General features: G+C 37.8%; 1 protein-coding gene across 3 annotated transcripts in view; it reads right to left on the reverse strand.

Moving 5' to 3' along the window:
- The window catches only part of tnksa (tankyrase, TRF1-interacting ankyrin-related ADP-ribose polymerase a), a 91,230-nt gene that overhangs the window by 32,599 nt on the left and 41,381 nt on the right, over nt 1-17,250 (reverse strand). For all 3 annotated transcript variants that reach the window (XM_052588963.1, XM_052588964.1, XM_052588965.1), the window contains 3 exons: nt 16,789-16,864; nt 566-660; nt 323-389 (listed from right to left, as the gene is read on the reverse strand). In XM_052588963.1, the coding sequence (XP_052444923.1) occupies nt 323-389; nt 566-660; nt 16,789-16,864 (238 nt within the window). The remainder of the gene's footprint in view (nt 1-322; nt 390-565; nt 661-16,788; nt 16,865-17,250) is intronic.

The following is a 17,250-nucleotide window of genomic DNA, read 5'->3' on the forward strand; positions in this document are numbered from 1 at the left end:
ATGAACTCTGACAGGACATGTAGACTGAAGCTGTATGCAGGACATGCACTAAATTTGTCACTAAAAAAATAATAGATAATAATCTATAACAGTCTATAAATTCAAAAATATCGGCGTAATCATTCTCTCCACAGTGATGCCTAAAACACTGCATAGCATGGAAACGTTTAAATATATAGTAAGTGGAGCAGGATTTTGAATCAATGCTTCATTGCATTGTGCCGGGTTAAAACAAGCTGCTTAACTGGAAACACTGTTGTTTGTCTTCCACAGAGATTACACAAAATTATTCATGCACACCCATTCAGGTTTTTGTCCTTACCTTTAGCAGTAGCTCTGTGACTTCGTAGTGTCCATATGAGCAGGCGTTGTGTAGAGGAACAAGACCACTAGGAATTGCAAGAACAAAACACGCACAAACAAAATCATTTACGCCCAAAATGTGCTTTTCCTTTAAGTAATATATGGACAGAGGAAGGTTAATTAAAAAGATTTTACCAGAGTGAAACAAATAGTTGATAGAGACAGGAAAGTAGGGGAAAAAAGGAGACATAAGCAGACACACCCTTTATCTTTAGCGTGAACATCAGCGCCATGTTGCAGGAGAAGCTGAACGATTCGGACTCGGTTGTATCCGGCTGCCAGGTGCAATGGAGTAGACTACAAGAAAGACAAGAGGAACCACAGTTATGACAAAACTGAAAGATGAACTATATTGTTCAAAAGTTTGGGTCGGTAAGATTTGTAGGCCTATGTATTTATTTAGGAATAAATTACATTTTAAACATTTTAAAACAGAATGTATTTATTTCATATTGCAATAATTTCACAATATTACTGTTAATTATAAATATGATCAAATAAATGCAGCCTTGGTGACCATAAGTGAATATCATTCTATTGAAGTAAAAAAAAAAGAAAAAAAAAATTCTTACTGCCCTCAAACTTTTTAACAGTTATGTACACAGATCCAACAAAGCCATGATGACAAAGCACCCCTCTGTAAAACAGTACCAAAACCCACCTTTCTCTTCTTTATATCTCCTTTTTTCTAAAATCGGGCTGCCTAGTGACCAAGGGAGGTCTTGGTTTGTCGAACACGTGAGGAAAAACCAATACCGGTGTTCCTCACCTCTAGAAAAGTGAGGCTCATGACTGAATTTTGCCATAAGGAAGTCACACTTCATTGCAGCTCTGAGGCTTGAAAACCCACCTGACAATCCAACCCTGCACAAGTCTTACTGAGAATGATATAGAGTTTAAGTATTAAAATACAAAATAACATAAAAATAAAGGTAATTAACCCCATGTATCTGTTTACAGCAGCACACAGTGGGGTATAACAACAGTTCCCTCAGCATGGCATGATCACTGCAAAAACTCACATCACCCGTTTTCTGATCATTTTTTTGCAAACGGTATTTGTTACAAGAGCTAATTAAAGATAGCAGCTGATATTTGTTTCAAGCCAACAAAAATGAAACAAGATGAGAATTTAAAATTAAAAGGAAGTCTGACGGCATAAATATCGAACAGTTCAAATGAGAAGCTAATCAAATTTTTAACTTTCAGACATCAAGTAATGCAAGTCACGCATTCTGCATTCAAGAACAAAACACAAACAAAAAAGAAAATCGACAAGCCAGTCGAAAACAATCAAACAAACTGAGGATCAGGTGGCACAAACAAAATAAAATCCCCATAAAAGTCTACAATGAAATGCGACAAGCAACATGGTCATAAACCATTACAGCAATGTATTGATGCGAGCAAAGCACAATGTGCAAACTCCATGGGTTCCCGCACAGCCTCCTGCGTTAAGCACGGATCATTCAACATACAGCTGAAAATGCACAAAGCAATGAGAAATCAATCTAGATGAAATTGGAAAACTTTGAATTGTGCACTTCAATTGCAAAATAATGATAACAATACGCAGTGACGAGCTTTCGTTGGCATGCACACCAGGGTGTTTGAAGTTGTAAAAGACAAGAAACAAACTGAGTGAATATGTGAATGGTGGGGTGAAAAGCTGTAGTGGTAGAGGAGGTATATTTAAGCTCACTTATCAAGCAGGTGGTGCACTAGGCATCCTCTTTAGGACAGAGTTTTCACACTCTAACACCTTCACTCCAATCCACTGCATTCACAAAGACGCAGTTTATGAACAAAGAACCAAAACAGCCACATTGTGAAAATCCAACAAATTAAAATAAAAAATACAAAATAAATGAATCCAACAAATTAAAATTAGTTCAATCAAGCTCAGGAAAAAAAAACAAACAAAAAAAAACACTTACCAGCATTTTCGGCGATGTCGACTGATAGACAATGTTGCCAGAATGACGAATCAAAACAAAAGAGAGCAAAACAAAAAAACAAAAAAAACAAAAGCAAATAATGACATAATGATAGCATTGTGTAATTCTGGCACACCCTGTAACAATTTCTTGTTCTTCTTCTTTTGTCCTCTAACTTTACTTGGGACATCGGTAGAAGCACAATGTACAATGTGCAGCACTACATTGGCAGCACTGTATTGTGACAGAGACTGAAATGACATGATTTCAACACAAAGTGGATACGCGAACAGAGCAAGCAGTCTATCATTCTTTTTACTCTCCAGGGAGTTAGAGCTGACTTGACAGAAGAGTTGGTACTGATTCAGTGGCATTCAACCAAAACTCATTTCAGGCAGCTGTGACCGAGATCGCACATGTGATGCTGGTTTACGTGATTCATCCTGTGGCAGAGCACTTTGGTCTGCTGATGCATCTCGATTGTCCACTGAATTGGTATTACAAGTTCTAAAAAAACATTAAATTTTTAAAGGGGGGGGGGTGGGGTGAGAAAAAAGCCAATTAGTTTGCATTAAATGAAGTAAATGTAAATACAACTTTTTGTTTCCAACTTTATTAATATTAATGTTCAAAGTACATGCAAGCTGGTGTTTCTATTCCTAGTAGATGACCATTACAAAAACTGCATGCTTACCATCTGTTAACCAAAGCATTAAGTGTAAACTAATTAATTTTAAGCTGCAATGAATAAGACTATTTCCCTAACACCATGAATGTAAATTTGAACCATTTTAAATAATAAATATGAAGACTCACTCATTTTTTTTATATACCACAAAGGTTTAAATGGGGATTACTTGCTGAATCAATCTAAACAAAACCCAGTTTGTTTTCTACGAAAGATTATATTCTCAATCTCATGTGGCACCACAGTTCTATAACAGCATCAAGGTCATGCTCAGACTGAAATTATTTAATCTGTCATCATATCAACATTTTAACTACTTCCTAAAGAGCATTACATTTAAAAGTAACAGTAAATATAATATGGCCCAAAACTGACCCTTGGGGAACACCTAGTTAATTTTACCTTGTGTAAAACATTCATCTGAGGATTTTCTGAACAACCTGAATCTTGCATATGTAACGAGTCAGGAGGCTGGATGTCACCATGGCAACACAGTCATACAGTAGCCATGGCTACACTCAATCACTTTTGCCCCTCCTGCCAATCTGTCTGCCCTACCCAAAGCAAACAGGACTAACAGGAAAGACATATCCTGCAGAGAGCACACATGTTCTCTTGTGCTCTATGCAAAACAAAAAGTAGAAGACAAAACCGTTTAACCGTAGGCTATTAAATCTGTTTCTTGCACAGATCTTCCATCAATTTCTTTAAGAGCCCGACACACCAGCAGAATTGTCGTCTCACTCGAGAGCTGTTCTTATTGAATCATTTAAGATGAATGTGTTGCCTAAAGATGTACAGCTGGAAATATCACCCCTACATACTCCAGATTGCAACACTATGACACTATTTAAAATGCTAAAATAAGCTTTTGCTTTGTTTTAAGGGAATTTACAAATAATGAAACTCAGAATACCCTCTGTGCATATGGCTCTGTCACATAATGTCTTTCTGGTGCTGGCAGAAACAGCAGACAGGTGAACTAAAGTGAAGATCTGTGTCTATTCAGATGGCTTCAAACAGAAAGCAACAGTGAAGCTATGTGGCAGCGTTGACCTTTTGCCAGCAGACCCTGAAGCAGTGCAGTGCAGGTCATTCAAATGAAAAAGTGTTTGGTTTATTCTGCCCATTCAAATATAGGCTACCAATAAGACAAATCCCTGCACACTGTCGGTACCGCCTGCAACAACATTGAGAAACTCAATTGTTTTGTTCTTTTGTGCAAATTTTTCACCATTACACACATTGTGAGGGTTTGTGATAAGGAGAGAAACAGTGTGAACTTTTGAGCAAACAAGCAAACAACAGAAATTTCTGGAAAAGAAAGAGATTGTAAATGCCTAATAATGTATAAATGTATAATGCATATGCATAAATGTATAAACTTGTCTATTGTCAAATAATCCTCTTTAAAGGGTTACTCCACCCCAAAATGAAATTTGTCATTAATCACTTACCTCCACTGATGGCAGATAGACTATTCTGACAATGTCTTTCATACTTTTCTGGACCTTGACGGTGCAATTTACTAGGCTGTCAATGGAACAGTAACAAGCCTCCAGGTTTCCATCCAAAAATATCTTCAATTGTGTTCCAAGGACGAACAAAGCTTTTACTGGTTTGGAATGACATGGTGGTATGTGATTAATGACCAAATTCTCATTTTGGGGTGGAGTATCCCTTTAACTAGAGGGTTTATAACAAAACAAAACAAAAAGAGTTACTTGAATCATGTTTTAGTAACATTTTCAAGTTGACCAATTAAAAATCTTAAAATTCGAAAATCTGTCAAATGTTCTGAAAATGTTCTGTTTTTTTTTTGCCATATTGCCCAGTCCTACCTAAAAGGAGTTATAAAGTTTTAAATAAAAAGAGTTTAATAAAATAAAAAAAAACATTTTCAAATATAAAACCATTTCTTTGGCTACCAATCCGCATATTAGAATGGTTTCAGAAGGACCATGTGAAAGCTGACAATCAGCTTTGAAATCATAAGAATAAATTACATTTTCAAATATATAAGAAAAATGTAATCATATATCCAATATTACTGTTTTTCCTGTATTTTCATTTAAATAAAAGCATCCTTGGTAAGTATTAGAGACTTCCCCCCTCTAATCTCAGTCACTATCACATATCCTGATATATAATTTAACTGTATTAATATGACAGAATTTTACGTGCCTAGAAAACAACAAAAACTCCTTGTTTTTCCTAAGAATAATAATATCCGTCCACATCTTTTCCTTGTGTTGCCATGGAGGAATGGTGACCTGTAACCATGCCGACGATGAGTGCTTCTCCACAGCTGTTGCCATGACTGCGGTACATGCTATAACTAGCGTGAAATCTGCGTGGACGGAGCCTTTGAAAACAATGTTGCTTGGCTAAGTAACCCCATAGTTTAACTCCGTTAGTGCAGATTTACACATGAGAGTGTACAGAAGTCTCTTTCGTCCCTGTGAAACGCTAAAGTAAACACCACGTCCAAAGAGAGGAATATACTAGCTGCAAGCAAACAGCAGGAAGGGTCTACCGAGCACACTAATGCCAGTTACATGCTGAGAGGATCAATAAGACATTAGCCCCTCGACCAGGCCTGGAAAACGGACAAAATACAGCTCGCCAACTCCTATAGGGGCTTCTTACTGCATACTGGGCTCTGCATAAAGGAGCTCAAATCCCAAAGGGGGACGACGCCTGGTTCCTCCGTCCTAATCACAACACTCACACCCTATTAAAGACAGTCCCAGCAGAGCACTGAAGGAGTTAACGACCAGAGCGTCCAGCGGGATGCTATTTTGAATCATGTGCTGTCACGAGCTCAAGTTGTCCCAGGAGTCTATTGCTGAAAAGCAGAAACAAATAGTCACATGCGATAATTAACTGCAATAAAGCCTGTGTGTTTGAGAGAACGAGAGAGAGAGGAAAGAGATAATGGCAGACGGGAAACACTACAAGCGCTCCACATACGCAGCTGCTCCGTTTCTTCCATCCACCTACGTTTCTACGGGGGCGCATCATTGTGCAATGAGGACCAGGAACAGACGCTTGGATAGACAAAATATTTGTTAATCTTCAGAAACATGGAAATGAAACCAAAAAAGTTGTCTGAATTAACATATTCTCACCGGCAACCGCTGCACAGATAGCACGCCGCTTGTTTTATCTCAGCCTGTGCAGCGAGGCTGTCTCAACTTGCTTTATCAAAGATGGCAAGGCACATTCTGCCTTGTTCATTTTACAGTCTAAATGGGGAAAAAACTAAAAAGCACTTCAGCTGACTGCAAGCTTCACCTGAAGTAAAAACAGTGAAGTGAAGACAACACTATCGAGAAATCTGTGCATACACTATATCTTAGAATAATCCAACCAACCACAGAGCTAGAGAGCTGTCTTGTAGAGTACTAGATCCAGAGCACTAAGACTTTGGTGCAAAGCAAATCGTTCTGTGCTAATTCCCTCCCAGGCCTCTTCCTACATCATTCCTCTAGTACACATAATCTTTAAGCTAAAGCCTGGAATATGTTAAAGCGAATGTTATCACACCATATAAACAGCTCTGTTTCACAATCCCACCCAGAGTAATGATGGGGCAGTAATCGGAACAATGGCTTCTAATGTCCTGACATGGATGAGAATGTCTTCATCATGCCTTCTTTAAGGTATTTGTTGTGTGTTTTAGCTAAAAAAACATCTGGTTATAAAATAATGCTTGTTAAAAACAAAAAGAAAATATGAAAAGGAAAAGGAGTCATTACAAACCTTGATGATTTTCTTTCTTCTTTCTTTCTACACATGAAATAAAATATTTCACAGAATTTTCGGTGTTTTTCGACCATACACTCGAAGTCTGTGCTGTCCGAAAATTACACTGGGCTACACTGATTTTCAGTTAAAAAAAATAAGAGATATTTTTCTAAATGTTTTCGTTCCACAGAAGAAAATCAGTCAAGTTTGGAAAACCCTGAGGGTAAGTAAATGATGAAAGTTTTTATGTTTGTAGCCATTTAATTCCAATTAGCAAATTCTCTAAAAGAAAGTGGAGTGGAATCTTATGCGTCTCTTGGGGAAAGAAGATCAGATAAATACAAAATAACAACTGCACAACTAAGGAAGGGAACAAGCTAACTGCACAAGTTTAGTGTCATGGTTAAAAGTTCAGACAGGTTAAGTGGAACTGACTACAGTGTATATTTAACATACAACAGAGCCCAGCTCAAAACTAATCTGAGAAAAAAGCAGCAGTGAGAAAAAGTAAAAACACAGAGAAAATGAAAAAGTCAATTGTTCACCATGGAACAACTGTGACATGATTGATGGGATCTGCGGTAGGTGTACGGTAAGTGATTGTTTTTCCCTGAGCCCCAGTAGAAGGCATCTTGATAATGTGCTCCAGTGTGCTGTGTTAACGTCCTGCACTTCAGAGAGCTCCATCATTTTTAAACCCAGACCGTGGCAAATCTCACACTCTGGAGTACGCTTCCTATTCTCTCTCTCTCTCTCTCTCTCTCTCTCTCTCTCTCACACACACACACACACTCACAAGTATGGCTTTCAATCAGTGTTCGGAGACATTGTCTAAAGCTAGCATGCCACTGATAAATTATTTTCCACTTCAAGAAAAAGAGTCAGGGCAAGTCATTCGTTTCTGCTTTGATTTTACACTGATTCCGATAAAATATTTAAACATCATGCACATCACATCAGTAAAGCCTGTTATGTGATTAGTATTAAATCTCCATCACGTGCTTTCAGGTGGAGTGGCATTTAATATACAGCGGTGTAGTTCACTGAAAAGCTACACAATATCACGTTCATTACTGCAGGCAATTCATTTGTGATTATGAACGCGATGTTGCCTAGGACGGACGTGTTACTCAAAGAAATGTTTGCAAAAAAAATCGCTAATATTTGCCAACGTCATATCATTACAGACTGCATGATAATGCCACAGCATATGTCTGATCAGGGCGATAACTGCCGTAGACATTGATGGGGGCTAATCCCCCCAATAATTAGAAATCGCTAAACCGAGAGAGAAAGAGAAATGGAAGTTGCGTGTATTCGCGTCTCTGCGTTTATCTGTTTAGAGTGAGTTTACTTAAAAACAGCGATTGTATCCTCTCGTCGCTGGAAAATATAATGTAGCGATTCAGTATTTAAACTGTATTTAATAAAAGTCGTGGGGCATGGTTGACAAGTTTATATTCTCCTGGATGTGTGAGCTGCACGATTTCCGAGAACGATAATTAAATGCTCTAATGCACACCAGCACACCAGTTTATGTGTGTATTGTAAGAACTAGACGAGGAATGATGACGTGTGACGGCATAGTAGTGGTGTCCCAATCCTAAGGGGACTATTTTCTACCCTACCCCTTGACACTCTGTTTCAAGGGACAAGGGGAAGGGGTGGGCGGAGGGGTAGGGGAAGGGGTATAAAATAGAATTGGGATTGGGCCTCAACCTATCTCCACTTTTACGAAAATCCAGCTTTTTAGTTCTTAAAAACTACAAAAAAAAAGGGGGTTGGAAAATCAGTGTGAGCTACTTTTGTGTTGTGGCTACTATGAATGAAAATAAAGAAGTGAATTGCAAATTGTTTATTTTTGGAGCAATAAGCTTTTAGAGGTACTCGGGTTGATTACAAAAGCATACTTTTGAACAACAACACAGTGTAAACATAAGAAAGAGATGCAAATTCAGATTGTCCTGACTGAGCAAATGCATCAAGTGTGAAAGCTACATTTAACAGAGTCTGAACTGACAGAATGTGCAAAAGCGCTACCTCCTAAAACCTAGCCTTAATCAATTAGAACAAATTAGAGCAAAAATTCACTTTAAAATTGTGCCACGGGGTTGTGATTTTTCAATTTTATTTTCACAGTCATCCTGCAAACTGTGTGAATGTTCTCACATTTTGATGAAAAGCATGTCCACTCATAGTGTCCTTGCCATGAAAAAGTGTCACCGCAAAGATGACTTTTTCAGCAAAGATGGAGCTTAGCTTTTAGTGTGGCATTAAAGGTATCATGATGAGCAGTGTCTCTGTCTTCACTGACAACCTCTTCTCCAGACAGGAGACTAATGACTCTGCTTTTTCCATCGTTCAGACAGCTACAACTACTGCGAAGCACTCCTTCATTTCACACATCGGCACTCCCTCTCTGTCTCCCGGGCCAAACCACTGTCGCCCTAAGTGACTTAACCCTCTTCACAGCCCAGTAAATGAGCCCTTTAAAAGAGCCACAAGAAACCAGCCATACTGCGCCCTCAAGTCACCCTGGATGGTCGACAGCATTGCTAACTTCTGGAAGTGTTTAGGAAAATATAAGTCTCCCTGGAGGGGGTTGAGGTGTGCCTCCATGCCTGACCCACCACCAGCCCCCTCTGGAGAAAGCCCACACTGTCCCCGTTACTGGTCTGACTTCTAGTGCATGCAAATCTAGACTTTGGTTTGTGGAGAGCAGCAGCACGACAGGAATCAGTGCCACTGGTCAATCCATCAGCAACTGAATCCTGAATCTGCTGTCAGCAATCTCAGGGAGCTTTTTTTCAGCATGCAGGACTCTAGATTCACTAAAAAGTATATACCAGATTGTGTTGTACATGAAACTTCATGAGTATAATGCAAATTAACTAACAAAACTGTATGTGACACGCGGGATGTTTTGCAACATTTAGAAATAAATTGAGAACACCGTTTAATTTTCAGTTCAATTCATGAATTTAATTTGAATTGTGATGGCAAACAGGACATAGTATTGCAAATTGATTTTGAATGCATACATTCAGGACAATGCAAATATTTAATTATCTAAGTGTCTAATAAAAAGAAAGAAAAACAAAAAACAACAGAATGATGCATAACAGAACAATAGCTAAATCGATAGATAAAATGATAGATGATTACTGAACCGAGATCAAGTTTCAACTGAATTTTTGCTTAAATCTAGTCTGTAAGGGGTGTATAGTAAGACCGGTGGTCACCTATTCCATCCTCGAGACGTTGATCCACAGGACAGTCACTTTTCATCCTCTAAATCCTCACAGGTTGTAGCAAATTGCAATATGAGAAGCGCCAACCACGTGCCTGGTTCCTCACATGCTTACAAGAGAAAGGCAGGCAGAGGCCCAACCTGAATACAAAGCAGTTCAAGAGGGTACATTTAACACGCTAACGCTTCGCTGAGCAGGAGCTCCTCCAGGGTCGCAGCTGCCATGAAATGCTGAGACAACACGGCCAGCCAGAAAATATGACAGAAGAGCGTAAAATGCCGTGCTAGATGATGTACATTTCTGATGTACATTATAAATACCAACATCATTACCAATATTAGGATATATAATCACAATTCAAATTTTGGAGTGAACTGTCCCTTTAAATTCAGCATGCCGGCACATTAACGTCTTATGTAAAAAAATATTCCTAAAGTAAATGCTTTTTTATAAAAAAAAATAAAAATAACAAGCAAGCCACTTACAACTAACAACACTAACAAAAATGTATTTAATTTAAAATAACCTTTAATCTGCTGAAAGCTTACAATTATAAATGAGCAATACATCATAAGAGATACTTGAGAGAGGATTGTGGCAGTAAATCTTTCCACATGTTTGACGACTGCTGCCTTGAGAGACCTATTTAATCTGCAATAAATTAAAGAACAGAACTGTCAAGACCTTTACCTCCTACGCAACAAGAAGTCATTGTGGAAAAACTGAAAATAGAATACTCTGAAGAAATCTGCACACAGTAAGCAGAGTAGTAAAAATACCAAAAACAAATAAAGAGTACAGTTTTAAAAGAAAGCCTTATTTTATATGGTTCGCAGTACACTCAACAAAAGCAAAAAATTATATATATATAATTATATAAGCACAAATGTTTTGAGAATAGACAATACAGCATTAAAGCTTTCTTAAAAGAGTCCTAATAGAATGACCTCTAGACAGCTGACTAGTTAGATCTGACTGACATGAGAAAAAGGCTTTCACATTTGCAAAAAAACCTGACCGTTTTGCAGTGATCTTGATTCAGTGTAGCACAGCGAGCACACAGCACTGCATATATTTAGCAGCGAAAAAGAAATCTCTGCTCGTGATGAGACAGCCCTTCAAATAAGAAAACAGGAAGCCCTAATTTCACAGCATGGGACTGGAGACGAGCTTTCAATATATCATTGTTGGTACAACTTTGAAGCTACTGAAATTGGTCAGCATCAAAACACTAACAACAGCAATACATGGGAAAGATGAATGTGGGGTAATTTGCAGGGTGCTGAGAGAGATGTCGGTCTGCGTGGCAAAGGCTGAGATGAGATCTGTCATTAGGATAGATGTTGGAGATGGCAGAAGCCTCTAGGTTCATGCTGTTATACATAATAGATGTGAAAATAACCAAACACAGCACATTACGATTCTGTTCTACTTTATGGTCAAATACGCGGAAATCTAAATAGAAAGAACAAAATTATGTAAATTGTATAGAACTGTAAAAAAAATGTCATTGTTAAAATGCAAAAAAAAAAAAAAAAATTTAAGTGAAATAAAAAAAACAGTGTAAACAGAGAACAATAATTTCTTAGAAATTTCATAAAATTTCTTACAATAAAAAATAGTGAATTATGTGAAATGTAAAAAAAAAAAAAAAACATTTACCTGAAGCAATGTTTACTTGGCATTTTAATTTACCTTATTAAAACTTTAATACAGTGGCCCAGTAGTGCACAACACAACAATATCTACATAAAAAAAAATCCACACAACACAACGCAAATGACACATTTCTATGTGTTGTGCTAATTTTGCTATATTGTGGATTGTTTCCATTGTGTTGTGCTAATTTTGTTTTGTTGCAACTTGGTTGTGTTGCGACTAGTTTCTGTTGTGTTGAGGCTTGTTTCCATTGTGTTGCGCTACATCTTTTGTGTTGCAGCTTGTTTCTATTTGCATTGCGTTGTTCTAATTTTGTTATGTCGTGGCTTGTTTCCATTGTGTTGTGGAGATTTCATTGTGTGGTGCACTACTGAGCCACCATACTTTTTTTTAGTTGACTAACTAAAGCAACGTTTTTCCATAAATGCAGTTTAAGCAATTATGTAAAAGCAGTGCCGTTTCAAAATTGCTATTGAACTTTGCTGTGGTCTCAAAATTGGTACCTTGAGAAAATCACTTGTATTTGTATCGACTACTGAAATATTGCTCTGGTGACAACCTTATTCTATACAATGGTTCCATGTGCTTGGTTTTTGCAAGGGAACACAGAAAGAAAAAAAAAACACAACAACTAAATCAATATTTTATGAATGATGTGTCCTGTATAATCTAAAATCCCCAGAGAGGTGAAGTGTGTGGAAAACAGCAAGCAATAAATTGAGGGCCCAAGGCCATCTGTTACAGCATCCAGGGCTCAGAGCGTGATGGCCACTGAGGCAAACATATAATTACAAAATGAAAAGTGGTTCACTTGTAATGGAGAGCGGGTGAAAGTGCGTCACACCATTGCCATCCATACAGAAGTTGCTTGTATCTGGCAGTGGAGTGGAGCGGAAGATATCATTTTGAATGGAGATATCTTGGCTAATTAAGGCTCAGTGGGAAGGAAGTCTACAGCATTATCATGCACCAGTCTGAATATCAAACCACTATGTATGACCTAGACAACCATGGTGAAGCATCTTGTAGTGCAAGTTCGGACAATATGTTGCAATGGACCTGGTGGACCTCCCTCACCAGCATGGTGTTTTCGCTTACAGACAACACAAGGGTCATGTGTATATTCTCAGTAAAAAAAAAAAAAAAAACTAACCTGCTTGATTGATTGTGCAGAATGAAGCAACTGTGAAAAGTTCTATAAAATGAAACGTAGCACTGAGGACAGTGTTATCAACACAAACACCCCACACTTTTTAGAAGAGAGAGGTGGACAGAGCCTTTCACTATATCTTCTGTTCACTGTAAACATTAAAGCTGGGCAACAGTCAGGAAGAAAAGGCAACAAATATCAGTGAAAGAGCCCTAACATTACATAAGTGGGATGACATTAAAATAGAATCAAATTAAATAAAATGTTCTTTCAAGTCAAACAGCATCTCTGTATGAATTGTGATGTGTCCATTTATACATAACATTTACTATAATTTAATTGTATTGCTGAATGACTGTAAACAAGGACGAGAGGAAAAGAAACTGATGTTTTCACAATAAGACAGCAATAATGCCGACATAAAGACAAGCAACGTAAGCTATATACATATAATAGGGGTGGCGAAGAGTTTTGCTTCAACCCTAATCAAACACACCAGAACAAGCTAATCAAGGACTGACCGGTTACTAGGAAGCTACAAACTGGTGAATCTGAATTAGGGTTGGAGCTGAACTCTGCAGGGCTGCAGCTCTCCAGGACTGGAGTTCACCACCCCTGATTTATAACATATTTCAATATGTGGTTTAATGCATGTAAAGGTATAATAAGGGGCTTTATGAAAATAAAATGTTGGAGAATAATGCCTGTATTGAGAGTTTAAAATATGAAGTTATAGTAAACAGCTTCCATTTAAACTAATTGGTACACTTGACCAAAACATCTGTAGTATTTACTGATTGAAAGCATAATCATAAAACCAAAGAGTGAGAAATCTGAACCGATGCACCCCCAATTATTACAGAACATCGAGTATAACCCCAACACACTGTTTGGCACAGAGATGTGTGGACAGAAGACCAAGGAAGTGCTTCTCTGTCTGAGTGCAGAATACATAATTCAACCATATGGGGGTTTGGAAGGGGTCCAGCGAAAATCTGCTCAGCGTTAAAGGACGGGGGTGTTTTGTGGAGGAAGGCTCTGTCTCTAAACAGCACTGCCGGTCGCTGTAAGTCAAATCACTTTTCATGGTTGAGACTAGAGTATCAGGTGGATGAAATTGGCTATGAAATTAAAGTGACAGAGCTCTAAATAACACGCTTCCAAGGTCTTTCTCTTCATCGTAGAATGGAGAAGAATAAAAGCAGGTAAACAGACAATAGAGAAACACCTCTCAGTGGATCTACAGAAGACGGTATTTTCTGATTACATCAAACAAACAAAGGATTCCGGCTTTGCGATCTGACATTCTCTATTCCTGTAGTGTCTTTCTGTATCTAATGAAGTAGCGAGTGCACCTAGGGCTACATTCAGAAGCAAAGGAAGCAACAAAAGGCAGGAGAGTAGCATCTCCGTGATTCAGGGAGAAGCCGCTATAGACGTTAGCTTAGACTGATCTTTATGCACGCATAAAGCTGCCTGGGAGAGCAAAACAGCCAACTAAAGCAGATGGACCCAGAAAGAGCGTTTTTTTCATTAAGTCCAAAAGAGCTAAAGATTATCCCGGGCATAATGCACACGCCAGCTCTTTGTGTTTGAATAAGCATCATCGTGGTGATTGTAAAATTCTTACGCATCATTAACCAAAATCTATTAAACACGAAATGCAATGCCAATCTATTCTGTGAGTGGGATGAATCCATTGAGATTCATTCGAGAGGGTACAGATCAGATGAATCGAAATACTGTAATCCCTTAAGTAATGACGGCATCTCACACAGAAACACTTTCTAAAATTACTAAGGTGATGAGCATCAGACTTTGTTAGAGGCGTTAACACAGACAGCCGAGATATGCGCCCTTGGGTCGATAAAAGCCAATCTCAGGTACATCCTCAGTGAGCCTTTACTACACTCACCTGTTTTAGGATGAATAGAGACGTTGTTAAACAAGTTCAGGGATGCATTTCATGATCTAAAGGACAACATTTATGTTGTGTTATAAAGGTAGCAAATAAACAGCATTAAGAAGCACAGATATGTTTTGCTGCACTGCATTACATTTTTTGGACATCAATTGCATACTATTCAAGGATACTGGAAACAATTAATATCTCAAATCAGATTTGAAAAATAAAAAATAGACACACTGATACAACATTGTGTCAGTAAATGTAATCTAATTCAACCATGTAACTGCAGATAGTCATTTTAGGATTATGTTTGCATACATATTGTATTATTTTTAAGCATTACACTCATGCAAAATACATAAAAAAAAAGCCAGATCCTATGATAAGTTTGCATTCAAATTTGCAGACATTTAAACGGCATAAAGTATTAAAAATATCCATGAAATTATAGGATTGGTACCTGACATACAAAATTAAATCCTTCCTGCAATTTCTTTAAAATGATTTAATAAAATGTCTTAGCTTGTAATCACAAGTGACAGTGATTTGTTAATCCCGATCAGCACAGAGAAATAAAAAAAAAACTAATAAAAAAAACCTGGCAAATCATTGCAGCATCCTTCAGAGTGCTTATATATACTGCATTTGCAATATATATTATTACTGCCACATTCTGCTGAATTAAGGGAATAATTATGCACTAAGGCACCAATCTTTGTTAAACACTTTTCAGTAATATCACAGACAGTGCATATGAGATGAGAGTGCATGTCTACAGACAGACTCTTCTCAAAATGTTTACCAAAGCGGAGAAGAAAAACCTTTTGGGTAGCACGCTTGGGAAATCAGTCAATATTCGATAAATATGCATGAGGACTACATGCACCGGCTGAGAGTAATTCCTCTAAATCAAGCCCTTGATCTTACGGAGAGATTAGGACTCTTCTGCAACCATTTCACTGCTCCTATCTTGTCCTCAGTGACAAATATTGATGAAAAAGTCGTTGTACACAGTTTTACATGCGCTGCTGACAAAATTCATACAAGTCTTGTTTAAAATAGATAAATCCAATCTGAAAACACACTAAGTCAACATGCATTATGCAACAACCAAAAAAATCTCCATTTAAAGCTCATATTAAACCCATATGAGTGGAGTTTAGGTTAGTAATTTTGCTGCAAGTAAACTGTTGTATTTATTCATAAAAACCTTAGGGCTTGCGTTAATCTTTAAACCCAACGCAAGCAATATTTCTCTGAACCTGAAACTCTGATAAGTGCAATGCTGAGCCCTGAATTTCATACACAAGAACGAAAGCACAAACTAGACTAATTAAATGGCAGTTCCACATAAATTACTTGAGTGATGTACTTGATTAAATATGAACCAATTAAAATAAAAATTCAGAGCGATGCTTCTTAGCTTCAGCTTTAAACCCAACCCTGCACATTCACTTTTACTTGTAATCTGATGATTATGACATAAATTAAACTTATTTTCAACTGCAAATAAGCTAATGCAAGGAGAAGGGAACAATGCCCATTTCTCACAATGAAGCCTGGTAGACACCATATTTAACTGAATATGCAAATTAAGGCAATGTCTCAATAGCTGACTTGAATCAGTTCTATTTTGGTTGGAAAGATTAGCAGTGTTAGTGTGAAAATGAAACAAAAACTAAATAGAATGCTCTCATACATAGCAGAAATACATATAAACGAACAGAAATGGGAAAAACTGAATTCAAACTAAAAGTTAGTGTAAATCTGATCACAGAACAAAGTAATTTTTAGGTACGTGCTATACCATAAACCCGTTACAATATAAAGCCTAAAATAAACGGAAACTAGAAAACACTGGGAAAGAAAACAAACAATGAGTGGAAACTAACAAAAACCAAAACAAATTAAAATACAAAGTTGATTGAGACTAGGGTCATTAACTCTCCCAATAGATTTATATTAAATATGGTATCTACCTTGACTCCATTTCGGAAGTTTGTCAGAAGGACAATATTAACAGCTCTATGGAGTTTTCACCAGCAGTTTTCAAATGTTTATGCCGCAGTGAATGTTCTTACCTTGCGACCGTCGCTGGCATGGCAGTTGACGTTTAACGGCGTGAGCAGGGCCATGAGCTTCTCTTCATTTCCGCTCCTGAAAGCAGCATTTTAAAGAACAGAGGGAAACATGAGAAGTGATGAGTTAAAGGAGAGATGGGGTCATAATCAAAAGAGGAGGAGCACATAAGATGACAAGCATCTATCAGTGGCTTATTTCATGGAACATAAAGTAGTAACCGACAGTGTACTTTCAATATAAAATGTATCACATGCCTATGAGTGGCACTTGTGGATACCATATATAAAGTTTTCTCTGTTATTAGAGTGAGCCATAGCTTGGAGCTCCAGCCTTGTGGCCTGCAGAGGTTTGACTCATCAGCACCTGCCAGCGACTCCTTCACATCTCGCCAGCAGCCCAAGCGTGACCAAGTATGACAGTGTTAGAGAAACCAGACCTACGGCCAAAACCTTGTGCCATCT

The sequence above is a fragment of the Carassius gibelio genome, chromosome B21, assembly GCF_023724105.1.
Source record: "Carassius gibelio isolate Cgi1373 ecotype wild population from Czech Republic chromosome B21, carGib1.2-hapl.c, whole genome shotgun sequence".
NCBI lineage: Eukaryota > Metazoa > Chordata > Actinopteri > Cypriniformes > Cyprinidae > Carassius > Carassius gibelio.